Genomic DNA, 26,955 nt, shown 5'->3' with positions numbered 1-26,955 from the left:
GTTTTTGCAAACAATAATTCCATTGTTATTGACTACAATATTGGATATTTATACAAGTCGCCCCCATCAAGCCACCACCATTTTTTTTTCATAAATGCCAACAACCATACTATCTAAGTTCGATTGCAGCGTCAAGGCATTTAAACAATTTGATCATAATAATAAATATTCAGATAAGAAAAACTGAATTTTTCTACCTTTCCCAAACTTTCATACACTCAGGAACATCCGGTTCTCCCTGCAGAGTAGCTTTGTGCTGCCATATGAGGAGAAGTCTGGAGAGCACTGATAATGATTGAGGGTGAATGTACAGAGGCCATGGACCCTCCGAAAAGGGTGCAACACCTAATTGCTGTAAAAGGGTGCTCTGCAAATAGTTAAGAGAAACAATATGAGAATTGAGATAATAAAAAAAAAAATCAATTTTAAGTTTGTTGTAGAAAGTAGTTGTTAAAAGATTTTTTCATATAGTGGCAAAGAAACGAAAGCAAAGCAAAACCTCTTACCTGCAATGCTGGGGAGGGAAGATCTGAGGTCACTAGGGTGTGGTTGAAGTGATACAGTGCTAAAGAAAAGACTTCATCTGAAGACCCTGTGGGGTAAAAGAAACAACAACGCATAACTATAGATGTTCACTGTTGTCAAAATACTCAAGTCTGCAGGGCTGCAAAGCAAATTATTATGAATTTAGGTAAATATTCTTATATTTGAATAACTGCAATTTTTTTTGTTTGTTTTGGGGTTTTTTTGTTAAGCATACCTTTGATATCCTTGTCCACATCTTTGATGATACTGGCAAGCGTAGCCATGTGTTGTTCTGTGAGAGACACACTCAGGTAGTTACGGATAAAGTTGTTTCTGGATTTTAGCATCGAGGTGGTGATGAAATTCAGAATACTGGATGCTAAGCTGAGGAACTGCAGAAACAAAGATTTGAGATGATACAATGTCATAAGCCCTATTAAAAAAGAAAAAAAAGAAGAAGTATTGTATGCATTGTAACAGCAACAATCTATATGTTGTCTTCACCAGTTCGGGATCTTTACGGCCAGCTAAAATGTTGCCGTTCTCGCTTGGATTTTGCTTGCTGGGGCTCTTCAGTCTGGGAGAAGTCTCCAAAGGTGGTGGAGGGGGAGGGGGTGGAGGAGCCACTTTGTCCTTGCTTGGTGAAATTGTCTCTTCAAACCAAAGCCCCAGGATAGGTTCACTGTCATCATCTGTAAAGAATAGTTAATTATTTACATAAACATCTTGAGGTAAAATGCTCACACATTCATGAAAGTATTTGTGATGTAGCAGTGGTGTCACCAATAAAAGGAAAACAAAGCTTCACAATAGTTCATGGCAACTACACTCACTGGACACTGGCCATCAGTTACCATTTGTTTAAACAAACTTCAACCGCTCACACGGTAGAACTTAAAACGCATTTCAGTATTACCCCGAGGTTGACTGCTTTAGGTTAACTTGAGTAACACCATCCTCTCCCCATGGCCAATTTGCTAGTGTGCTCGCAGTGTATTTATTGACCATTTGGTCCTTTTGTGGTGGTATAATGGCCTTCTTTTAACCACACTATGAGCCCCTGTGTACTTGGAATTGTCATGATCTTAAAAATATGCTGCCTGACAACAATGTCATGTTGTTTGCCAGTTGCTTTAAAACAAACAAACAAAACATTACTACCCTGCAAAGAAGCAGTAAAACGTGTAGCCAGGCATGAAAAAGTTATGTGGAATTATATGATGCCATGTCAATATGGACTAAAATTTTTAGCAAGTTGCTGTTTCCATGTCACAAACAATGAGGAAATTTTCAACTTATTACTAGCAGGACGTAACTAATAAAGTGGCCAGTGAGTGTACAACACAGTGAAGGTGGTGAACAAGATCCAAAGACTGCAGTAAGAAGCAAACAATAACCAGTTCCCTCTTGATGAATATCTACATAAGGATGTTACACAATTTATCTTCAAAGACATGCACTTTTCATTGCTGTCACTGAGAATACATGAACATATTAATTTGTATTGATTTATATTTTTATCTTTGTATAAGACAAGTGCAATCCAAAGTGGAAGTAAATCTGCTAGTAACAAAAGACATGCTGCAGTTTGTCAGCTACCATAGATGGTGGAGAGGAAAGCCACAATCATTCCTTTAAATTAATTTATATTATTATGAGCTCCAAGTTGTGCTGCATTAGAATTTTTACACATTTTATACATTCTTGTGTGTTTCTAGCAAAAATAAGAAACAATGCTAGAATTAGCTGAACATAAAGCACACGTTATTCTCAGATTGCTTAGAATCTGAATGTGCTGAACAGAGCGTGAGGATGCATTATTACACCTTCTGCAGAAAACACTGCTACAATCAACATGTCAGTCGGTCAAAAATATGATAAAATATAAAATGTGCACACTTCTCTTTAAATGTTTTGGTGCAAAAATATAAGACTGACTGTCACACAGCCTAGAACTACATAATACTGTACATTAATTTACAGTGATAGCTTGAAAAATTCATATTCTACCAAATAAAAATTCACAGTAAGAATTTAGAAAAAAAAAAGCACCTATATAACAAACATTGAATTTAAATATGAGGGGAAAAAACTCATTTAAATCTTGTGTTTCTAATAGGTCGCCAACTCAAGCTCAACTGCTTCCCTCACCTGCTGAGCCATGACATTTTCTACACTGAAAAATTGTTTCACAGGCATTTTGATTCTGTGTGCTCAGCCTGCAGTACGATACAGGAGTAATTTCTTTGAAAGCAGGTTTTTAAGACCTATTGATAATAGTTTCAGTCCAACGCTTTCAGCTTAACCACAAAGAAAGTTAGAGTCTCTATGGCTTCCTTACTCGCCATCTGATTTAACTCAGGTGACAGCTATGTTATTCCTTGTAGGATATGTAAACAGATGTGATCTGTTGATGACAAATGCAATCAATCTTCTTTTTTTAAGTGCACTGCTGTCAAGTTCGTGGCTCTTATTTATTGATACAGCATGCTTGTCAAGGACAAACCACAACTAACAGATGTCACAAGGTTCCACTAAGGTTCAGAATAGGCACGGCATTGCTCATAATAGTCCCCACTGGGTTTTCATTCCACTTTGTCAATGTGCGTTTAACGTCTTGATGCATTCTCAATCATCCAGGGAAGTAAATCTCCAAAAAGTTGATTCTGTTCATCTGGACGTAGCGTTTTGTGGGAGAAACGTTTCGTCACTCATCCAAGTGACTTCTTCAGAATAAATAAACAGGGTGCACCTTTAAGACCGATTGTCTGCATGATCAACTCGGTCACCTATAACATCTCCAAGTTTCTGGCTTCGATCCTCAACCCGCTGGTGGGCAGTTCTGAACACCACATCCAGAACACCCTGGATTTTGTTGAGAAGGTGAGAGATGTCATTATGGAGGCAGATGAAACCATGGTAAATGGCCTGTATTTGTATAGCGCTTTACTAGTCCCTAAGGACCCCAAAGCGCTTTACACATCCAGTCATCCACCCATTCACACACTGGTGATGGTAAGCTACACTGTAGCCACAGCCACAGCCACCCTCGCCACAGCCACCCTCGCCTCAGCCACCCTCGCCTCAGCCACCCTCGCCTCAGCCACCCTCGCCTCAGCCACCCTCGCCTCTGTCAGTGCGCCCTGGGGCGCACTGACAGAGGCGAGGCTGCCAGACACTGGCGCCACCGGGCCCTCTGACCACCACCAGTAGGCAGGGTGGAGTGTCTTGCCCAAGGACACAACGGCCGAGACTGTCCAAGCCGGGGCTCGAACCGGCAACCTTCCGATTACAAGGCGAACTCCCAACTCTTGAGCCACGCCCTGCGACGTTACATCTCTCTTCACTTGCATCCCAGTCACGGAAGCATTGGAGGTAGTCCGTAAGAGATTACTGGATGACTCCAACCTCAGGGCCAGGATCTCAGCATCGACCAAGTGTGTTTGCTTTTGGAACTGTGTCTTCATTCCACCTACTTAACATACAAGGGTCAATTCTACAGGCAGAAACATGGGAGTGCCATGGGCTCCCCAGTTTCACCCATCGTGGCCAATTTGTACATGGAAGAAGTGGAAAAGAGGGCTTTGCTATCCTACCCTGGAACATCACCAAGCCATTGGTTCAGATATGTGGATGACAACTGGGTGAAAATCAAATCTCAGGACGTACCACATTTCACGGATCACATTAACTCGGTGGACCGACACATCAAATTCACCAGGGAGGATATGAAGAGTGGCAGGTTAGCCTTCATAGACTGTGAGATTTCCATCAGGAATGGGGGACATCTAAAAGCTGACGTTTACCGTAAACCTACACATACGGATCAGTATTTAAGGTTTGACTCTCATCATCCGCTGGAGCACAAACTGGGTGTCATTAGGACGCTACAACACAGAGCGAACACCATCCCCACAGACACAGCGGCCAGGGAGGCAGAAGAACATCACATCAAAAAGGCCCTGAGTAAATGTGGTTATCCCAGCTGGACGTCAAAGCTGGAAAGGCACCTAAAGAAAGCGCCAGTCAATCCAGGAGAGAAGGACAACCGCTGCCCAAGGGAAAACCTGTAGTGATCTCATATGTGTCAGCAGTATCGGAGCAGTTGAGATGCATTTTTTCTAAACACCGGGTCTCTGTGGCTTTCAAACCCCAAAACACGCTGCGCCAAAAACTGGTCCAGCCCAAGGATCGGGTCCCCCAACACAAACAGAGTAACATAGTGTACGCTGTTAAGTGCCAGGAGGATTGCCAGGATTTATACATCGGGGAAACCAAACAACCTCTGGCGAAGCGGATGGCACAACACAGAAGAGCTACCTCGTCAGGCCAGGACTCTGCAGTCTATTTACACCTATAGGCCAGTGGACACTCTTTCAATGATGAGGATGTACACATCCTGGACAGGGAGGAACGCTGGTTTGAGAGTGGAGTCAAGGAGGCCATTTACGTGAAAAGGGAAAGACCATCTCTGAATCGAGGAGGGGGCCTAAGGGTATATCTTACAATGCTGTGATTGCAGCCATTCCCCAACTGTCTGTGAATGGTACTCATGGCCATTAATCAGTGGTCTTTGATCAGTGGGTTTTGGTCAGTGGTTGTTGATCAATGGTTATGAGAATTTGCATAATTAAGATTAAGGAACTGACCTCCCAGCCCATTGTTCCTTCAGTGGGCTGGTTTCAGTCATTATGCAAATGCTCTGTTTATAAGATTGGGGAAACCTGCAGTCAGCTGAGACTGAAGAAGTCACTTGGATGAGTGACGAAACGTTTCTCCCACAAAACGCTAGGTCCAGATGAACAGAATCAACTTTTTGGAGAATGTGCGTTTAAGTTAACAAAACAAATTACAAATTTGACCAGTCTCTCCTAGACCCTGCCTTGGAGGAAAAAATTAGTTCATGAATAGAATAAGACGCATTCATCTTTGTAAAACTCTTCTGCTTAGCTATGGAGGAAAAAAAAAAAAAAATTCCTAACAGAGCAGCATTGACCTGGCTGGTTTCAGTGAACACTAATAGGTGTCTGACACCAACCAGCTCTAGCTAGGAGACAAATTAATAGCACCAATCTAGAGAGATGGTACTGCCTGGTTTAGTTTACATGGGTGTACCATCTATATTAGCTCTGGATCCTTCCCCATAATGTTTTTAAATTTATAGCCACAAATTTTATTGATTCATTGTGCTCTGTGCACTTACCATGCACAAAACATTCATATTCTTTAAAAAGGTGATATCACTCAACTACACTGAAAGTTTTCAAATACAAAAACAAGACAACTTTAGTGTTTCAAAAGAATATCACAATAATTTGATATTCACATCTGCATGCAACATACAAAAATGAACTTTTCAGGTGACAGCAAGATGTAGCATTGCGTGTTTAAGCTCATTAAGCACAACTTGAATTTATTGTATTTAAGAATGATACCACTGCTTTGATGTGGGTCTTGATTATTTTTGCATCAAGAGTTTTTCACTTTTTTTTTTTTTAAATAAGTTTTCTAACAATTTTATCCTCATTTGTGTTAAAATAGATTCAAGAGTCGGGGGTAAAATGGATTTTATCATTTTGTAGTATCACAGCCAATTTCAAAAATAATTTTCTACCATACTGAAAATTTTTTAATTTTAATTTCAACCACGACCTGAAAAGTCATTAGGCCAGCAATAAATGTTATACTTTTAAAGCATTACTATTAGCAGCTATCTTATAACAAACTTCTTTCTTTGGAGTCGCTGTTGAAAAAGGAAAGAGGCAGAAACTGGAAGACAAAAGGATGATAAAGTAATAGAGGTAAAGCTCTTAAAATAAATCACTGAGAAATGTTTTATGACTTCTGTCAGTAACTGTTAGTGTAATTATTCAGATAATTAACTAGTTTTAATGAAAGCTTCAGTAGTTAATAGTTTAAATAATATCCCACATATCAACACCACTGGTATTATTCTTTAAAACAACAAGCCACAGATGAACCTCTTTGATAAAACAAGTTTAATTTAGTTCATATGAATTATAAGGCAGAGCAACTCTGATAACAGGGAGTATTTTGTCAAAGACTTCATCTGTGGCTTTATCATTTTCTAGGCCGTTAGGATCAAGGCTCAGAGTCTAAATTGTGAGACATACAATAACAAAAATGAATTTAGGACAGCGGACACCAAGTCTTTGACCTGAGGACAGAAAACTGCTAACCTGAGACACAAGCTGCACTTGTCTTCTCCTGTCTTCTCTCTGCTGAAATAGTAGACACTGTCAACTACACTGGTATTATTGTGATGGGCAAAATTTTTTTAAATCACATCACTGTGAGCGTATGTATGAGTTTACCCTTCGCACTGCTGTCATTACCTCACTGACTTAACCACTGACAGCACACTTGTTTCACTCCTTCAATTAAACCAATTTAAAAATGTTCCCAAATACTGAAAATACTGCATTTGTTATCTTATCCAGCTCAGCACTGACAGAAACTCAGATCAAATGGAAATGTGTAAAAATATATGTGACTTTACTTTCACCAATTGAATCCCCACTGTGATGCAGAGAAACCTGAAGCATACCTTGTAGGAATGAAACAACACTTCTTGGTCACTATGTTAAAACAGAATTGAGTCCTTAAATGGTGAGTTCATGTGTCTCCCCTTTACCTTTAAAGCTAGATGACAACATCTTTGTTTTTAATTGTCCATAAATGCAAGAAAGTTTGACCCTAAATTATCAATATATTTTAATAAATTGCATTTTTGTATATATTAATTGCAAAAGTAGAGTGCTTCATAATTACAATATAGATACATATGGTCATGCTAATGTAATCCCCTGTTTTTCAGTGGATTGTCTGTATTTTTTAAGTTGTTGCTTTTTTATTAATCAATCCAGGAGTAGCATAACAATGTCTGAATTGTTGAGAGTATCATCTGCATTCCTAAACCCAGGATTTAAGAAAAAACTGTCTGCAGCACACAGGGAGCAGTATGTCTCTTTATTTGCATAACTGAGCTGCTATGTAAATGCATACTTTATGTAACAAACAATTGTTTGAATCCAAAGAAAATAAATACCCTGGCTGCTGTCCTCCTCTGTACTGCTGAAATCATCCTCATAGTAGGTGTTTGAATCTGTAGAAGCACTGGCATCACTGCTGACTGAGCCCTTTCTCTGACGCTGGAGAACACAAGCCTAACAGCAGATAAATGAAATAAAAGTCAACGTTTAAAAGTTTGGTTGGGACACAGAAAGTTTCCAGGATTCACCCGAGAAGTCAGCTGCAGTATACCTACATTTGAAAATGGCTGGTTTCAATAAATAATCATCTAGACATCCACTAATTTTGTAAGGGATAAAAAAGGATAAACTACAAAGATAAAAATGAACCAGACAAAATCTGTTGCTTGTTTCTTTTGTATCACAATATCACAATTAATGTTCAAATCAATAAAACAGCATAACTGCAAATGCAAATTACAAATACAACTGACAGCACCTTTTTGTAGGAGGTGGAGAGAAGTGTGAAGAGCAGATTTGTCAAGGGAACAGAGTCAATGAGTCTTTGAACCCTCTGGCTGGAAGTGCTCTGTGCCATGATGTTGAGCTCAGCCGGTGGTCCATCACTTGCCCAACCCTTTAGATTTGGCAGAAGGGGGGAAACGGCTTTTAAGGAACACAAAATACTTTCAGTAATTACTGAAGCATACTTGGATGCTTTTGAATTTTTTATTAATTGAATTCATTTCCTACCCTGAAAGGGTAACAAAGAATGAAAATGCTAAAAAAAACAAAAAAACCAAAAAAAAAACCAAAACAAACCCAAACAAACAAACAAAAAATACAACAACTTTCAAATCTGTGCGTCTAATTTTAAATAAACATGCAATCTTGTAAAACAACAAGGAACTTATACTAAATATGAAGCCATGAAGATTTAACTGAGGTACAGTAATTTAAAAAAAAATTCTTTTGGTTCCTCAAACAAGAGATGAAGGCTTGAATGTAACTAGCTACATTAGTATTTAATTCAATTTTACAGTAGAGGGTTTAAACCTACAAACGATTGTGACATCTGAAACCAGCGATAGCGGTGGCAAGTACAGTATGGCTACAATGGCAGTTTTGTTTTAATGCAGCCACGTTTTTTTGTTGCTTCACTTACTCTGTGCAGAGCTTCAACCTGCAGATCCTGGAAAAGTGAAGTCAAAAGTTTGATTGCATGGTTGGCCAGGATAACAGACAAAACCCCAAAGCCTTGGTGTCTTGAGAGGGAAAACAAAAAAGATCAAAACAGAAAAAGGCAAAACATTAATGCACACAAATGACCTTTTATGCATAAGCATACCTACTGAACTAAAATTGTCTTTATTAAGATTTAAAAATACCCTTTGCCAGGACCAAGTTTAGGTGACCCTGCGCCATCCTTGGTGCGACTTGCAATATCACGGACACGCAAAGCAGCCAGGGGATCCTTCTCTTTTCCTTTATCTGCCAACGCTGTCGGGCTCAGGTTAAGAATCAGATACAGGCTGTTTAAGAGGCACCAGGCTCCAAGCAGTTGGAAGTTCTGATAATGCTGCAGAACAGAGAAGAGAGAATTTTAAAAATATCAGTCATAATACTTAACTTATAACTGACAGTCTAGGACTGTCAATTATAAATATATATTTATTCTTCTATTTGCGCAATATATCAATCAAAATTGGTACTCACCTCTCCTCCAGCTCTGCGAGAGTTGCTGATGGCTTGTCCGATCATTTCATAAATCTCCAGCTGTTGTGAAGACAAATATATGTCATCTTTTTAAATCTTGTTAAAATATACATGTTAGTAAGACAGTAATTAAAGACTTTTTAAAAGTGATTAGTTATAATACTTACACATTTCTGGACAATTGTGGCTGCATCATTTTCATAGTCCTCTTCTTTGGTACCAGTGGAGGCAGAGCGAAGTTGCAAGCCACTACCCACCTGTAGAATGGCCATGCAAGTGGCCACACTTACACCTAAACAAGTAAAAACGCATTGTAGATGTTTTTTTTTTTTTTCCTTAGTTTGGTTTTTGAATGTTATAGCAGCCTGAATCACATGGTATGTTTTATTTTAACCAAAAATGTAACCACCTACCAGCATAGAGACAGCTTAGAGCCAGCACAGTCATATCCAGTAGTCGTCCTGGTGTCAAGGGCTCCAGTACAGGCAAGGAAAGTGTGTCCAAAGCCATGGTCACATCTATCACCAGTGAGTGAAATCTATGTATTTTAAGTACAGGATAACAACTTAATGTTGGGGCCAGTGGTGAAATGGCCAGATGCCAAAATTAAACACAATTTCTTATTAGCCCAGTAGATTTAAAGAAGAAAAAAAAAAAGAATACCCGTTGCGAACAGCAGTGGCATCAGCCACTGTGGCTGGCATGATAAAGAATGAGTTGGCTGATACAGCATCCTGGAAGCGGTTGATGTAGCGTAGAAAGTAGGGCAGGTTGAGGCACACTCGTAACAACTTCTCAGACCCACCTGGAAAAATTACATTAAATCAAAAATTTAATCAAATAATAACTCATTAAGTTTCATTTTAAATTAATTAATGGCAGGATTACTAAAGAAACTAAATTTTCATTGCAATTTGTAAAGGAAAAAGTGCTTTTACAAGGTTACGTATAATTTAGAGCTCAAGCGTGCTTTCAAGAGTGAAAAGTAAACAAGGGACCATCTGACATTTTGAATCAATAGGGGGGAAAAAATGTACATTTTCCACATGGATGTGTGGGGGAAAAAACAAACTCAATTCTGGATTACAGCCACTCACAGTGTATATATACACTCCTGTATGGAAAATCAATTATTGAAGTATATTCATCATAGTGTGACTTAATGGTGACATTTACTAAACAGATATTTTTCAAAAAAAAAAAAAAAAAAACAACCCAAGATTTCTAGTCTCCCATCTTTCAACAGCTGCGATAAAACTTTTAAACCCTGACCTGTATATAGTAGTGTCAAAGGTCCAGTCTCTTGGAACAACTACTTACCTAGTTCCTGTAAGCTTGACACATTCTGGGACACAAAGGCATTTTTCATTTTGGTCTGAACAGCTTGATCTGTATTTTGTTCATCGCAATCACTTTCAGCCTGTAATTAACAAGAGATGCAATGATTACAAAAGATAATTTTCAACAATACAGTGACAGAATATTATTTTAAATGCAGCTAACAAAATTAATTTAAAAGGAAAGGGGAACAAAAGCAGAAGCTGCGTAACTTCTGCTAATAGCAATCGAGAGTAGCTGGGTCATTAATACTTGCCTGCATGTGTGCTGCTGATGGAGAGGCCAAGATGGTGGTAAGGTCAGGGTTAAAAACTGATGTCAGCTGATTAAAGAAGTTCATTTGTACTTCTTTTTGTCGAAGCTCTGGGTTCACAGCACTGGGTAACTCCTTCTGATCTTCCACTATTAAATGAAAAAAAATGGCACAAGAGTTTCACCACATGTCAAGGCTGTTAATCAAAAGGGCCTCTGTGACAGCCCAGGCAGATAAATACTCACAGCTTCATTGAATAATTATAGTATATAGAAAACTAATAGACCAAAAATGTCCAAATCCTTCCAGTGAATGCAGTGAATTTCCAGTTTTGGCCATATAACTTATTCATGTTGTCTACCAGGACAGTGAAGCATTTTTCAGTTTTGTCCTTTATGGAGTCTTACCATCTGAAAGTGTCTTGACGGTTTGAGGCAACTTGGCAGATTTCATCATAGCAGTGAAAGTAATGATTTCTGTGCGATCTAGTCTGCTGCAGCCAGTGCACAGTCCCTTTATTAAAAGGATCAGGTGTTTCTAAAGAAAAACAATTTTTTTTTTATTTCAATACATAATTCCATACAAATAGAAAGCAGAAAACCACCAGAAAATGCAAATCAGTGATAACTAGAAATGACTACACTAATGTATTACAATTGACTACACCCACCCTGCTGACTGTCTCACTTACCTGTGAAACTGCACATGCCTCATCAGGGTTCTCCAAGCGCAGCAATGAGAATTCGATCAATACTTTGCACGCTGCAGCAACTGACAGCAATTGATTTCTTGGTACTGGGGAAACAAAGAAAAGAACAAAAATAACATCTAGCAACAAAACAGTTTTCACTGAAAGATTCTGGCTCATTGTCAGTGAGTGGCAGTAATTTGTCTATTACTCTTAGGAGAAAATGAAATACACATACTTTGTCCACATACTGTGGTGATGTAATGTGCTGAGAGTGCCACGAATGATGAGTAGAAAGGTTCATACTGCTTGTCGTGGTGAAGAATGTCTGATTCACTGCAAACAAAGGAAATATGACTTTTTACACAACATTTATAGTGGGTTGTTTTAGTTTGTTTGGGGGGAGGGGGTAGAGAATACAGATAGGACAGTGACACAGAGTGGATTTGATCTAACTCCTCCTCCTTTCCTCAACTAGTGTCTTAATTCTTCCACGCAAATAAGAGTAAGAGGTGCAAAGATGGGAGTTAAAGTGTTCACGGGACAATCTCATGTTCTGCTGTGTCACATTAAACAGATGGCAACTTCTCATGATGTACATCAAATCAACTGCCATACTAAATGTCCAAGTAACAATAAAGAAAACAGCTGCTGACTGCAGCCTTACTTTTAAAATATAGACAGAATCAGCTCCATCTGTTGCTATGGTGACATTACATTGTGAATTGTGAAATTGATTCCTCTGAGGCACTGCAATTATGTAAACTTTGCTTACCTACAGTTTGTCCAATGTGTTTGTGCAAGAATTCAGTCTTAAAAATTAATTCAACTTTTTAAAACAGACTTCTTATAATTATAATTTATTATCATCCATCCATTAACATTTCTTACACATTTTGTCAACACAACCCTTTAATAAAATAAAAGAATAAAATGGTTTAATGGTTATTAAATGGTTTATAATCTGGTTAAAAGTTAGCATCAAAATAATTACTGTTCTTCAGTATACACCACCTCAGTGACTTAACTAATTAACATTTCTGATACATCTCCCAGGAGCATTAGTTTGTCTCAGTTAAAAAAACTTTTTAAAAAAAAGAAGATAAATTTCATATATCAAACCACAATCAATTGCAATATATATGCAACAAATAGTCAATATTATCAATAATTAATTGAACCTTCACAAAAAACAATCATGACCTTCACAAAAAAGCATTAAAATAGTAAAATGAATGCTATTGCTAACATGCTATTGACAAGTTGCAATAGCATGGCCATTCTGGTATCTGTGCTAGAGTGTGCTACAGTGAGAACACAAAATTTATAAACCTATCACCCAGCTTTACCAAACTCAGTGTGGTCAAACTCGTGGTATGCCATTTAAGCTTTAGCAATTCAAGCCTACTTCTTCAATGTTGTCTTCACAGAATGAAATAGTTCTTTAGGACTTGAGATGTAAGGAAACAAGGTGTGTTTATGCTGTTGGTATTGGAACTGGCTTTTGGTGTGGTTGGAATTTTTTAAGTACTTTTACATAAGCACCTGGGGCCTCTAATAAGCAGGCTTGTTACAATTACATAACTGAAAGAAAGAAACATTTTATCCAATACTTACATAGATAATGGAGTCTTATTTTATTTTAATTTTTTTTATTATAGTAAACTGCACAATAGGATAATTCAACTACACAACACTACTTTCAATCCTCGTAATAGTTATGTTTGCATACAGCCTGTTGCACTGGAAAACGAAACCAACAGACATACTAGGAAGCTTTTTATTTCAGTGTACTAGCTTATGTTACGCCACAAACAGAGAATCAAGGGAAAACTACGGAATCAAATAAATCATTCAACAATACTTGCAAAGCACTAATATCACATATTCCTACTTTTATGAGAACATAAATAGGTGGGAATGTTGTAACGAGATAACAAGTTCATTCTGCACCAGCATCTTTGTGGTTAAGCAGAACCATTCAGCATTACCTAAAGTACAAGTCTTAGAAGCAATAACCCTAAATAACAATTTTACTAACAACAAGTTGACGGTAACCCACCATCACCTGATCAAAAATGAGTGGAGAGATAAGGTCCCCCGCCTACTTCCAGCCTAACCACAAGCAGATGACGTTAGGCAGACTGGCTATTTTTGCCACCCATATAATGCGTGATTTGGCTAATGACATGCCCAGATTACGCCTCATAATGCAAGTGTTGCTGAATTTAGCCCAATTAAGTCAGCTGACGTAGTCAAATATTACTCTGGCTGGGGCGTTTGAGGGTTAGCCAGTCCAGTTGGAAGGCCCCCCGAGTTAGCCTGTCGGCTAATGTTTGTGTTAGCTAGCTAATGATGAAGCAATTTTGTTAAAGCTTACACTGCGACACCGTTTAACGTTTGCACAGCGCTGACATTACGTTAAAGATAAATGTCCATCAGTCATAAGACGTGCGTTGTTTCAAACTCTGTAGTCAGCAGAAAGGAAACGCTAAATAGCATTTTGAGTAAGTTAGCTGTCATTAGCATATCAGCTAACGTCTGGAGCTGACTCCATGCCAGTGCAAGTTAAGCTTAAATAGCTTGCTAGCCGCTAACGTTAGCAAAATGGGTATCGTTTCCCATCCAACTATACTAACCAAGCTAGGGTTAGCAATTTAGCTAGCTAGCCTACGCCTAGGTGGACACAGGCAGTATTCAAGCAAATATGAACCTGCAATTTATTGACAATTAACCGGTTACCTGTTGATTATAGACCCAATAAGCTGAGGTAGCTCCTTCGTCTCAAAAGCAGTGTACGAAGCTGATAAAAGCGGCCGAACTGCCGCTGTCCATTCGTGTTCCCCATCTCCTCCGCTCGACGCCATCTTGAAATCCTAACAGAAAAAACTAGTTACTGGAAGAAGAAACTGTGGTGTAAGTAAATCTTGGGGGCGCTCTCACTCTGATACCAGCCCTGCCAACATTTCACTCGAAATGTTTACTGGTTTACTGTTTCTAAACCCATTTTAAATTATGTATAATAATATAGTTCCCATTTTACAGGAACGAATAAAGCGATGTTTTCCCCTTCATTCATTTGTGATATAATTACATATACAAGTAGTAAAACTTACATATTGGTTGTTTTGTTTTGTTTTGTTTTACCGCGTTTAACTTATCTTTTTATTGTTTTAATATTAACTTCATCAACAAACCAATAATCAAGTTTTTGACTTTATGTGACTTTCATCCACATATGTTAATATTCTTGTATAACGATAGATAGATATAGTAATACGACACCTTTTGATTCCAAAAAAGCCAACAGGACTTTATCCAAGATCATCAAGTAAGTAAAAAAAAAAAAAGTAAATATTAATTCATATAATAAATAAAATAAAATAAATATTTTATTGTCTAATTTCTGACTGCACCACACAAGGCCTAGAATGCACTGCTAAATAGATAAAATATATTAAATACACAAATCTTCTTCGTTTTTCTTTATTTAATTGGTTTTTATTTTTCGCTTTTTTAACGTGTCGGGGTGCAGCCTCTGTCTTCCACCTGAATCCTGTTATTATCCCCTGTGGTACCATTATTTTTAAATTTTATCATTTGTGTTTCTGTCACTTGATCCCATCACACATTTTCCCACACATGAATTAATCTCGGTCTTACACTATTTTTTTCAATAGTGATCTGCTTTCTTTTTTTTCTTTCAGTTTAGGATTTGGTTCAATCCATGAATATTTGTTAATCTGAAAGGTCACTACCAGGACCGACGCTGTAACCTTTACAACCTTTAGGGGGCAGCACTTCTCCATCGCAGAACAAAAAGGAAGTCGTTCGGCTTCCGACTTCCTCCTTCCGTTGAAGAGCAAGTCAGAGCTGCTGCAGCAATGGCAAAGCTAATTTTGCTTTGGCTTAAGTGTATCATATTATACAATGCTGTCGATGCTGTGTTTGAGGACCAAGTAGGAAAATTTGATTGGTAAGAGGAGTCAAGCGAACGATCAAATGTGTGCCGATTATGTTTTAATGTGGAAATGCTAATGTTAGCACCTGTCAAAGCAGCTAACTGCGAATCGGTGGACTTTGAATGAGAGAACAGGTCAAAACACATCAGAATGAATACAAACAAACAAATGTAAATTTGGTAGTTAATTTCAGGAGGTGTACATATCTCCATGGTTTATACATTAAGTAAATCATTGGTCCCACTAAATTCAGCAAGTGAAACGCGATAGAAAGTGATTTAAAGGTAATAGGAAAACGTTGTAGCCAATCTGATAATAATCAATAAACCAGTGTCATGTAGTTTCGGCTTTTCAGTTTGAGAAATATGTCTTTGCACCGGGATTGGATCCATGTGGTCATTAAAACAATGGTGTCACTATGATCATGGGTGAGCTGGATGACAGTCTGAGTGCTTGTGCTTTCTCTTCATGTTTCACAGGAGGCAGCAGTATGTAGGCAAGGTTCGTTTTTCTCATTTTGACACACATGTACAGTCATCCAAAAAGGTTCTTGTAGCAACAGAGAATAATGTTTTTGCCGCACTCAATACAAGGACCGGGGAACTCTGTGAGTATGTTGTTCCTTTGAAAGACGAAGTTCTCATATATTAGGTATAGTCTTTTATTGTCACTTTGTTATCAATGTCTGTTACAGTCTGGCGACATGTTGATAAGTCTGGACCCGAAGGAAACATTGATGCTCTTTTGCACCATGGACAAGGTGATTTATTTTTTTGTAATGATTCTAATCATGTATTTGAATTGCAGTAAAGTTTAAAGATTTTTTTAAAGTTCCTCCAGTTGATGAAAGTGTGTTTGTGTCCTAGATGCGATCCTAGTGGTTGGCAATGGCCGCCTGCTGCGATCCTGGGATGTCAATGTTGGTGGTTTGAACTGGGAAATTGTGCTCGACTCTGGAAGGTGATTATTACCTTGAGGTTAAGAATGGTCTTTATTTATTCATTTATTTGATTAAATCTTACCTCGTTGCTTTTTATATGTTCAAGTTTCCAGAAAGCATGTCTAGTGGGACAGCAAGGCACAGTGAAACATGTGGCTGTTTTGGAAAAAAACATTATCTCTCTCCATTACCTTTCTAATGGCCATCAAAAATGGATAGAAAATCTACCAGATAGGTATGTTTTTATATTAATGTTAATTTTGTGTACTGATGTTCTCTGTTTCAATGAACATAAATCTACACAGGAATTCATTTACCACCTTAAAGGCTTTTTTTTTGTAGAAAATACTACACAGTGTTGCAAAAACAGTAGTTTTATTATGAAACGTTTGTCACCTTCTGTTTCTCTCCACAGTGAGACTGTGGATTACCAGACTGTTTATTCTGGAGGAAATGGTGAAGTTTATGCTTTGGGAATTGTTCCCCATTCCCACATTGTTATTATTGCTTACAGCACTGATGATGGAGAAATAATCAAGCAGGTAATCCTGTTTATTAATGATAGTATTAAAAAAATCAGCCTATGCTCTGTAAATTTAATGTATATAAAATAGGTAATTTGTTAAAGAACAAACTAACTTAAACACTGAACCAGTGGTCAGTATATAGAATGATTTTTGTGAGTTTCTTGTTTGTAATGTTTTCAGATCTCAGTTGAAGCTCCGTGGCTGTCCAACATAGTGGCCAGCTGTGCAGTGATTGGTCAGGGGGTGCTGATTTGTGTAGACTCTGCAACTCCATCGCTGTACATGTACAACTTAAACCCAAATATGGATGATTTACAGATGACCCAGATCCCCCTGCAGGTATGATTCTAACAAAAACCTTTCTAATGTACAAAATTGCCATGTATGTCCTCTGCTTTAGATTGGGTACGTTTTAAATTCTGCCTCTCTCTTTCTCAGCTCTCCACTTCTGTGTTCTTATATGTTCCTTTGTAAATGCACAGTTTTTCTTTTACAGTCTTCTCCTATTTGTCTTCTCACAGTCACTGGGACTTGAAGTAGCTCCAGACTTTCAACCGGTCCTGGTGTCTCACCAGCCCAACTCAGCCCATCAGCCTCTGTCTGAGTTCTTCCTTCAGCTCGGCCCTGATAACTTCCTGCTTCTCCAGTTCAACAATGGTCAGATAGTTACGCTCAGGGATTTCAAGCCAGTACGTAAGCTTTTCTCTATATTTTTGTTTCATATTCAAAAACATTAGCCTGTCCTGGTATTGCAGTTGTTCTGCTATATCAGCCAACATCAGTAAATATCTGCAAAAATGTAAATGTGGCTTGGCATCCTTGCCAAAATATTTTATTGCCCTGGGAAAATGTCAAACATAATAACTGTTAAAAACGGCCAAATACGATCCTTTTTTTTTTTTTTCCCCCAACCTGTGACATTTTGTAGAATGTATTGTTTTTCTACAGAAACATGATGTCTTTTGTTGTATTATACAGCGCTATATCCTTTGTTTGTTGTAGGCCTTGCTGGTTTCCTTTGCAACCACTGGAGAGAAGACCATTGCTGCTGTTATGTCCCCCAAGAATAAAACTGTGAGTTAAAGTAATATTTCACCTTTAGATTTATGTGTGGGTTTTGATGTGTTTTAGCTGTTTTCTTAGTCATAAATGCATTTGATTTTAGAAGGCAGATGCGTAATACACATATTGATTTACTTAATGTAAAGGTTAGACTTGTTACTGTAAGTTTTTTTTTCATGTCTTTCAGGAAACTGTCTTATAAGTGTGTTTTGGGGTTTTTGTGTCTTGTTTTTTTTAAATAAAATTTTTTATTGGGAGATTATTATTTGTTTCTTTCCCATAGGCCTGCAGTATTAACCTCTTTAGTGCTGAAACTGGACGAAGACTTCTAGATACAACACTGATTTTCGTTATGGATCCTAATGGTGGCAAACCAGAGAAAGTGAGTCAGTTTTCTTTCCTGAGGTACTGTGGGAACTATGGCCTTTCAGAGCAGGCAGAGTTTTCTAAACACAGGTGCAGTCAGTTCATTTCAGTATGATGTGGAAAAAATAAGACATGCTGGTTTCTGGGCTTTCTTTGAAAATATAGACAGTACTTTTTTCTTTTTTTTTTTTATGCCAACTTTAGTAGTAAATGTGCCCCGTAGTGTGTTAGTAATGGCTTTACAATAGAAGTAAATTATATTCTCTCTTTCAGATCTACATACAGCCATTCTTGAAAAAAGATGACTCTGTAGGCTACAGGGCCATGGTGCAAACAGAGGACCACACACTCACTTTCATACAACAGCCAGGTATGAGCGGCAAAAACAGGAAGCAAGGAAAGAGTGCTTTCAGGCTGTACTGATGTTAATGTGAGCAGAGCTATTGATGCTGCAGGACTTTTTTAATTATAGTTTTACTAAAGCTAACCGAAGTAAAATCCTTCTCATTGTACTCAAAAGAGCAAAAGAAGAATAGACACCCTATTTTTTTTCTGGAATGTGTTTTAGCAAGGTCAGACAGAGGGATGAAAACGTCATGAATATTCATACTGTGGTCTGACTGCGGTGGGTTTCTGTCAATCAGTAGGCAAATTAAATGTAAGTGAGGAGTCTGCGTGTTTGTTTAGTGTTGAGAACTTGGACATTTTTCCCAAAGCGCATAGACTTGTAAGCTGTGCAGTGCCTCATGATAATATTTTTGGTTTATCCCACCTCTTAATCATCATGGTTGCTGCCAACATCTGACCACGGTGTGGACAGATTTCATAATGTACCTACAGTCCTGTCTTTTCCACAAGAATGATGGAAAAACGCGTCTCATAATATAATTAATGGAAAGCGTCAACACAAACTGCATACAGCCGCAGGGTGTGGGAAATAGATTGAATAAACGATTGCAGAACAATAATGATTCTTGCTTTCCAGGGCGTGTGATGTGGACTAGAGAGGAGGCCTTGTCAGATGTGGTGACAATGGAAATGGTGGATCTGCCCCTCACTGGAACGCAGGCTGAGCTGGAGGGAGAGTTCGGCAAAAAGGCCGGTAAATGTCAAACCGAAATTTTTGCTGTATTTGAATGGAGTCATGTAAATCTCCTTTACAAAGCGTAAACTCAGCAGAACTGGATGGTGTCTCCATTAATGGTTCCATAACTTAGAATTTCTAATCATTTCTGAGGGTTGTTGCATTTGCTTTTGTCCTTCCTTAAACAACTCAGCTGCTTTATCAAATCGGCGAATTTGCTATATTCCAGTTTCAAACATATCTTTCGCATGTGTGTTGATATTACTGCTTTCATTTTGTTTGTTTTTGTCCTGTTTTTTGTTATTGCTGCTTATGGATTCAGCCATTCAAGGTAACAAATCTGTGCCTTTTTTCAGCAAAACTTGATTCCTTGTCTTACGGTTAGGACTTCCTCACATTCAGTGAACCATTCCTCTGTTGAACCCTTTGCTTCATTTTATTTCACTCTTGAAATAAAACCTGTATCCCTGTGTCCTTGTTGTTTCTCGCAACGTTTGTTGTATTTAAGATATGAAACATGATGTGGATCAGATGTTAAAAATTTGAGTCAAGTCCCCGGAAGGTCACTTAGCGGCATCTGTGCTCTTGTTTACGTTTGTCCAGATGGGCTGATGTCTATGGTGTTCAAGAGGCTGTCCTCTCAGCTCATCTTGCTGCAGGCCTGGATCTCTCACCTCTGGAAGCTGTTCTATGACGCACGCAAGCCTCGTAGTCAAGTTAAAAACGAGGTCACCATCGAAAACCTGTCCAGAGATGAGTTCAACTTGCAGAAGATGATGGTTATGGTCACTGCATCTGGAAAAGTATGAAACTAAAGCTTATCCTGTCATTTAGAAATGGTTTGTTAGCATTTCAGGGAGGATGAGCAGCGCCGCACAGTTGTGGTCAAACTAGATTTGGTTTATTTTGTCTAAAATCAGGCAGGCTTGAAGGGAATTGAAACACTGATAAATAAATTCAGATTAGTCATCTCACTTTTTCCTGCAAGGTTCATTCTTTTCTTCTTCTCCTTTTTTCAGCTCTTTGGGATTGACAGTAAGACTGGCAGTATTTTATGGAGGCACTACCTCAATGATGTCCCATCGAATGCAGCGTTCAAACTGATGGTACAGCGAACGACAGCGCACTTCCCTCATCCTCCGCAGTGCACGTTGCTCATCAAAGATAAGGTAACTTATTGCAAAGGCTCTGTGTTTGGAGATTCAGGTTTGGTGTCAAAGCTCTTATCTTGCAGGCTGACAATATGGATAAAGCTCAAATAGTTGGCAGGGGAAAAAAACTGACCAAATGGTACCTACAGTTTTCAACTTTAAAGACAAGACAGGCTCAGTAAAAGATAAAAGAAATCTTAAAGATACCCACTTGACAGATAAAGTACTGACCTGACCTGTAAAACGTGATTAAGGTTTATTTTCTTTGTTCTATTTTTGGTCATCAGGACACAGGGCTCACCACACTGCATGTGTTTAACCCCATCTTTGGAAAGAAGAGTCATGTGACTCCACCTGCTCTACCTCAGCCAATACTTCAGTCACTCCTGCTGCCACTCATGGACCAGGATTATGCTAAAGTTTTGCTTCTAGTTGATGATCAGTACAAGGTTTGTAGCAAACTGTATACATTTACACATTCTCACTATATTGCATCTCGAAGCCATTTCTGTATGAATACTCATCATGCTGCCTCATAACGACTCTATGTCCCATTAATTATACTGTTTACATATTGTGCATGACCACCAGGCAGTAGAACACTGTTTAACAATGGCATTGTGTGAGCTGTCGGTTACCTGCAAACAAATGATATTCATCTTGCTCGCTTTTTCCCAGGTTTCTGCATTTCCTTCTACGAAGAACGTACTGCAGCAGCTCCAGGAAATGGCCTCATCTATATTCTTTTATCTTGTTGACTCCAGCCAGGGAAGACTTTCTGGTTACAGACTAAGGACGGCAAGTGAAACTTTTTGAACGCATCATTTCCTGATTCTCACAGGAAACCGTCATGAAACTATACCCAAGTCACAGACAGAAAAAGTTCATGTGTATCATTTTGTGTTCTCAGGACTTGTCCACTGAGCAGATCTGGGAAGTTGTCATTCCAATGGAGATACAAAGGATTGTCTCTGTCAAAGGGAAAAGGCCTAATGAGCATGTCCACTCGCAAGGAAGAGTAATGGGAGACCGCAGTGTTCTCTATAAGGTACCGTAACATCCTTTTTAAAACACATTTTTTTTAATTTATTTTTATTTAACTTTTATTTATACAGGTAGTCCCATTGCGACTCAGTGTCTCATTTACAAGATAGATCTGTTCTAGACAAACATTAAAATTACAACAATAAAAGAAACAGTAAAATAGCTAAATTTGTCTAATGTACACAGTCATACCAAAGATAGGAACAAGTTCCCAGTGATGATTTCACAAAAACACTTGTATGTCTTTGAAGTATGCAAGTGAAAACAACTAAGAAAGCTTCAAATCCTTCTGGTTAAGCTTATATTATTGACTTTATTCTGGCTCGATTTTGGTTTGTTTTGGCTCAGTTTTCCCTCTTTGCGCTAAAAGACGGTAACGCCCCGTCTTGTGACGTAAACTAAAAACTCATCTTTCCAAGAAATCTTGTAACCCATGTCACTGTTTTCCCAGTGAATCACATTCTCCCTTCGACTGCCCTCTTTTAGTAAGAATTCACTGCTAGTACTCCTTACTGTTGCCTTTGTTGTGATTTATGAATCACCCGTGAAGTGTGCTCTTGCATTCATTATTTCAGAGAGTAGCACAAGAAGATGAGGATAAAAACACATTAGAAATCATTCACTAGGACAGTTTATAGCGGTACATCGAGTAGTGCTTGAGGTTTCCTAGAATTGTTGATCTGGATAGGCTGATGGCCAGCTGACTGCCATATTTGAGACCTTGTTGCAAGTATTTCCGGTCATATTTTTTGTAAGCTAGATTCCTGAGAAGGCAAATGTAGCTTAACATAGTCAAGAACCCTCGTTTATGGACTGAAAAATTTATTTTCCAACCTTTTTTCATAAATGAAACCAGGTACAAAAAACCCCCAACTTATTTCCCTACTACAAAGAAAAAGTCAGTGCGTTAATGCGGTCCTACTTGGTTGTAGTGGTTTGCACTTTACACATTTGCTTGGCAAGCAAATGTTGTTGGTTGGACTCCAGCCGGAGACACAAATCCCAGTTTGGGTTTGCGTCAGGAAGGGCATCTGGCATAAAACTCTGCCAAATCAAACATCCGGAGTGGCCCAAAAGTAGCTTGAGTGAGGCTCTGCTTCATTTGACAACAAATTTATCTTAATTAACGAGATATGTACTTTTGTGCTATTATATTAATTTAAATGTCCAATTGTGTTCTAACTAATTTTTATAGTACCTGAACCCCAATCTACTGGCTGTAGTGACTGAGAGCACAGACACGCATCAGGAGCGCAGCTTTGTCGGGATCATCCTGATTGACGGTGTGACCGGCCGCATCATCCACGAGGCTGTTCAGAGAAAAGCCAGAGGACCGGTGCATATTGTGCATTCTGAAAACTGGGTGGTGGTGAGCACGCTTGTTTGCTACAGTCATGTGTAGGGATTGAAATAATTACAACCACCTTTTGTTGTCTTGCTTTTTGCATCGTTACAGTTTGAAGGCCATTTGTTCAAAGCACATAACTAAATGGAGGAAAAAAGGAGAAATATTGAGGGTTATATTTATTGTGTCTCCTTCCCCTGTGTGACTCCGCAGTATGAATACTGGAGCACCAAGTCACGTAGGAACGAGTTCTCTGTAATTGAACTGTATGAAGGAATGGAGCTCTACAACAGCACCGTGTTCAGCTCGCTGGATCGGCCACACGCTCCTCAGGTTCTCCAGCAGTCTTACATTTTCCCCTCCGCCATTTCTACCATGGAGGCCACGCTGACTGAAAAGGGCATCACCAGCCGCCATCTGCTCAGTAAGTGCTACTCGGTTATATTGCTGTTTTCTGTGGTTTTTTGGCTTTTAGTTATTACATAATATGTTAGAAATAAAAAGTATTTTCAGAACCGGGCTGCCCTTTTTGTAATATGTTTGTTTGAATTTGCTTTGTCATAGTTGGCTTGCCGTCTGGAGGGATTTTGTCATTACCAAAGATGTTCCTCGACCCACGAAGGCCAGAAATAGTATCTGAGCAAAGCCGGTCAGTCCTCAAGTCAGGCTTAGTGTGAAAATGAAAGTCAGATTTTTCTTTACTGTTATGTGTCTGACTTGTTAACTTGATCTTCAGTGAGGAGAACCTGATACCCTATGCTCCAGAGCTAATGATCCGTACAGAGTGGTTTATCAACTACAATCAGAGTATATCAAGAGTGCGAGGTATTCACACTTCCCCGTCTGGACTGGAGTCAACCTGCCTGGTAAGTCTGCCTTCAAAGTAATGAAAAGCACATGACAGCACAGTGTAAGATTAAAATAAAATGGTTTAAAAATCATTTACATCACATATATTTAGTTTAAAATGGTACAAAGACAACCTATCAAATGTTGAAATGAAGAAATTTTATTGGTTGAACAACACACTCATCGGCCACCGCACTGGGTCACCTGTTCAACTACTTGTTTACATAAACATCTAATAAGCCAATCACATGGCAGCATTGTAATGCTCAAACTGAGCATCTTAATGGGGTAGAAAGGTGGTTTAAGTGGCTTTGAATGTGGTATGGTTACAGATAATAATCTGAAAAACAAAAACATCCAGTGATCAGGAGCTCTCTATGTGAAAATGTCTCATTGATGTCAGAGGTCAGAGGACAATGGCCAGAGTGGTTTAAGCTGATAGGAAAGCAACAGTAACTCAACACATCGAACTTTAAAGGAGATGGACTAAAGCAGGAGTAGATCACACCAGGTGCCACTTGGACCAGAATCTCTGAGCAATGTTTCTGGCACCTTGTTGAATCTGTGCCATGAAGAATTAAGCCAGTTCTGAAGGCAAAATGAGGTCCAACATCGTACTAGCAAGGTGTAACTAATGAAGTGGTCAGTGAGTGGATATAACATGTAACTGTGGCAATCGGAGCATGTTTAATATCGTGTTGCATCATTTCTTCTATGGGGTTCATAACCGAGGGGAAACAAACGCTGTTGTTTTAAAAGTGAAGTGTTTTCCCATCCTTGGTAGATATATTGATTTCAGCTGCTCAAAAGTTAATGGCGTACTTTACTAGAGTTGTGATCCTGAAATAATTGATACATTCCCTGGAAAAAAGACTCTGGGCATGTTGCTCTGAGATTTTCATATCATTTAGTGCACAAGCTCTGTGCACGTTTTCTCCAACCGTATTACCAAGCTGTGAGCCACGCACTAAGAGCAAACCCACTGGTCCCTTTTTAAGCCTGTAGTATTCCAGGTTCATGGTTTCCAAAAATATTTTCATATTTTGATTTTTCATGCCACTGAGCAGTTTTTTTCCACTCTGCCTCAGTCCATCTTACATGAGCTTTGGCCTCGCAAATGTCCTGGCCCCTGCGTCTTGTTTATGTTTGGGGGTTTTTTTGGTTTTTTTGCACATAGTGGAGTTTTAACTTGTTTTTGTGGACGCAGCAGTGAACTATGTTCAGTAGAGCTCATGCACAATTTTCCACAATGGAATATTGTCTTGTTTTTTAACCAAAGCTTGGCTATTCAGTATCTGCTTTTGACTTTCTTCCCCACTTACAAGGAATTATTTGGATCCTTTAATATCATCTGCCATAGATGAGAAATTCCCCCAGTTTAAATTAAATTGACAGTGGTTTTAAAAAAACGTTTGCCCACTCAGTCTCTGTCTTTCGCAAATGGTGAAATCCTCGTTGGTTTTACTTCTGTGAGGCTCAGCTTCTCTAGGATGTTTTTTTTTTGTATAGCAAATCATGTTACTCAGTAACCTAATTAGTTGTGAGAATGTTCCACCGGATCTTTTTTTTTTTTTTTTCTTGGTATAGCATTACGCAACTTTTCCAGTCTTTTTTTTTTGTTTGTTTGTTTTTTTTGCCCCTTCCCCGTGTTGCTGACGTCAAATTCAAAATGAGTTCAGAACATTTTTTTTTCTTGTTTACCGTCCAATTTAAAGCATCTTCAAATCATTGCATGTACATTTTCATCACATCACTACTATTTGGAAACAGGGCTGTAGATGATTCCTTATTTGGAAATGTATTGCCACCACTTGGTTTTCCTCCCCACTTAAATAAAATCTTAATATGACAATTTTATTTTTTAGGTTGTGGCATATGGTCTTGACATCTACCAGACACGTGTGTATCCCTCGAAGCAGTTCGACGTACTAAAAGATGACTACGACTACATGCTGATCAGTAGCGTGCTTCTTGCCCTTTTCTTTGCCACCATGATCAGCAAACGCCTGGCAGAAGTTAAACTGCTCAACCGGGCTTGGCGGTAAGGCGACGGTTAAATTCCTACATCTGCCAGCTCTGTGGCTGCACGAAGGACCTCGGCTCCAAGAGATGAGACCGCTGAGGCCGTGCCTGTCCAAGAACACAGGTCAAAGTTCAATAAGGCCCATAAGGAACTGCAGGGGTGAGGGGACAGTGGGGAGGGGGTGAAATGAGGGGTTAGCAAAAAGTTTTTGTGTTTATTTTTTAACTTATTTTGCAAAAATGAATTATTTCATAGTAGAATAATTGTTCTTTTGTGAAATGTCATTTCGATTAAATGTTTAACACAGCTAATTATGAACCGATAAAACCGGCCAATTTATTAAACTATGGAGCTTGAAAACTTCTGCTCATGTGACAGTTATTTTAGTTTTCCTGGGCCTTTGTTTTTGTTTTTTGAGACATTTCTGCATCACTGGACTGATCTAATATAAAGCGATAACAAATGTGGAGCTGAGGGAATAGTCAGGAGAAATGCGTGAATGTGAGCATGAACTCGAACAGTACCATAGTGGAAGGGTTTGTTGGGTTTTTTTTTAGCCTGCTGAATCACCTTGATACTCCAGTCCCGTTTGGATTGTTGGCAAATGAGCTGTGAATATGAGCTGTGAGGTGATAATGTAGCATGTACAAGAAATGGTTTTTTGAGATGTCTGAAAACCACCAAATGAACTGTTACACTGTTGCCACCATCACATGATGAACCAAGGGAATGGGAAGAGACAGTAGCCTTTCTTTTATGTACATCTCTCATCTTGTAGCTCATACTTTTATGAGAAATTTTCCACATAGCTACTGTTGATGCTCCATTAAAATTTCTCCCAAAACTCCATTCTGAGCGCTTTAGTTTGTTATTGTTGTTGTTGTTGTTCTTCTTCTGTTAGCTGCTCCTTTTAGGGTTCTTCACAGCTGATCATCTGCCCCCATCCACCTATATTCGGTCACACCAACTCTCTGCTTTTGATTATTATTATTAGTAGTATTATAGTATTATTAGTAGTGTTATTATTATTAGTTCAATATTCCAGGTGCTTGTGACATGATCCACTCTAAATAACAACATGTGCTTTTTT

At 38.7% G+C, this 26,955-nt stretch overlaps 2 protein-coding genes across 11 annotated transcripts in view; one reads left to right on the top strand and one right to left on the bottom strand.

The window, feature by feature from the left end:
* Positions 1-14,639, bottom strand: part of ubr4 (ubiquitin protein ligase E3 component n-recognin 4) — a 56,264-nt gene extending 41,625 nt beyond the window's left edge. For 5 of the 10 annotated variants that reach the window (XM_082518825.1, XM_082518826.1, XM_082518820.1 and 2 more), the window contains exons 1-19: positions 14,255-14,407; positions 11,751-11,848; positions 11,516-11,619; positions 11,232-11,361; positions 10,828-10,973; positions 10,554-10,653; positions 9,897-10,038; positions 9,647-9,771; positions 9,401-9,525; positions 9,234-9,293; positions 8,906-9,096; positions 8,683-8,782; positions 8,017-8,154; positions 7,595-7,712; positions 6,726-6,767; positions 1,030-1,217; positions 761-917; positions 507-592; positions 198-367 (exon numbers count right to left, since the gene is read on the bottom strand). In XM_082518825.1, the coding sequence (XP_082374951.1) occupies positions 198-367; positions 507-592; positions 761-917; positions 1,030-1,217; positions 6,726-6,767; positions 7,595-7,712; positions 8,017-8,154; positions 8,683-8,782; positions 8,906-9,096; positions 9,234-9,293; positions 9,401-9,525; positions 9,647-9,771; positions 9,897-10,038; positions 10,554-10,653; positions 10,828-10,973; positions 11,232-11,361; positions 11,516-11,619; positions 11,751-11,848; positions 14,255-14,379 (2,345 nt within the window). In that variant the 5' untranslated portion in view covers positions 14,380-14,407. Of the gene's footprint in view, positions 1-197; positions 368-506; positions 593-760; positions 918-1,029; positions 1,218-6,725; positions 6,768-7,594; positions 7,713-8,016; positions 8,155-8,682; positions 8,783-8,905; positions 9,097-9,233; positions 9,294-9,400; positions 9,526-9,646; positions 9,772-9,896; positions 10,039-10,553; positions 10,654-10,827; positions 10,974-11,231; positions 11,362-11,515; positions 11,620-11,750; positions 11,849-14,254; positions 14,408-14,628 lie in introns of those variants that run through there. The other 5 variants (XM_082518822.1, XM_082518824.1, XM_082518818.1 and 2 more) reach the window with 3 other exon arrangements.
* Positions 14,640-15,329: 690 nt separating this feature from the next.
* On the top strand, positions 15,330-26,714 carry emc1 (ER membrane protein complex subunit 1). The gene is made up of 22 exons (XM_082518828.1): positions 15,330-15,488; positions 15,954-16,081; positions 16,169-16,234; positions 16,341-16,434; positions 16,521-16,649; positions 16,830-16,956; positions 17,122-17,280; positions 17,463-17,630; positions 17,944-18,015; positions 18,287-18,385; positions 18,643-18,739; positions 19,355-19,471; positions 20,057-20,256; positions 20,473-20,622; positions 20,892-21,053; positions 21,283-21,402; positions 21,515-21,652; positions 22,844-23,017; positions 23,207-23,417; positions 23,558-23,642; positions 23,730-23,859; positions 25,708-26,714. Exons 1-22 carry the CDS (start codon positions 15,397-15,399, stop codon positions 25,885-25,887), a joined length of 2,898 nt encoding a protein of 965 aa, XP_082374954.1. The 5' UTR covers positions 15,330-15,396; the 3' UTR covers positions 25,888-26,714.
* The last annotated feature ends 241 nt before the right edge of the window (positions 26,715-26,955 follow it).

This window comes from Aulonocara stuartgranti (assembly GCF_965226115.1).
Source record: "Aulonocara stuartgranti genome assembly, chromosome: 20".
Classification (NCBI taxonomy): Eukaryota; Metazoa; Chordata; class Actinopteri; order Cichliformes; family Cichlidae; genus Aulonocara; species Aulonocara stuartgranti.
The sequence above is the reverse complement of the archived record's forward strand: the minus strand, read 5'-3'. Positions and strand labels throughout refer to the sequence as shown.

Bases quoted from the DNA above. Each gene is read 5' to 3' on its own strand.
- emc1 (XM_082518828.1), top strand. From the start codon at position 15,397: ATGGCAAAGCTAATTTTGCTTTGGCTTAAGTGTATCATATTATACAAT. The intron at 18,740-19,354 runs GTATGAGCGGCA...CTTGCTTTCCAG, and splicing joins CACTTTCATACAACAGCCAG to GGCGTGTGATGTGGACTAGA. The intron at 23,643-23,729 runs GTCAGTCCTCAA...CTTGATCTTCAG, and splicing joins ATAGTATCTGAGCAAAGCCG to TGAGGAGAACCTGATACCCT.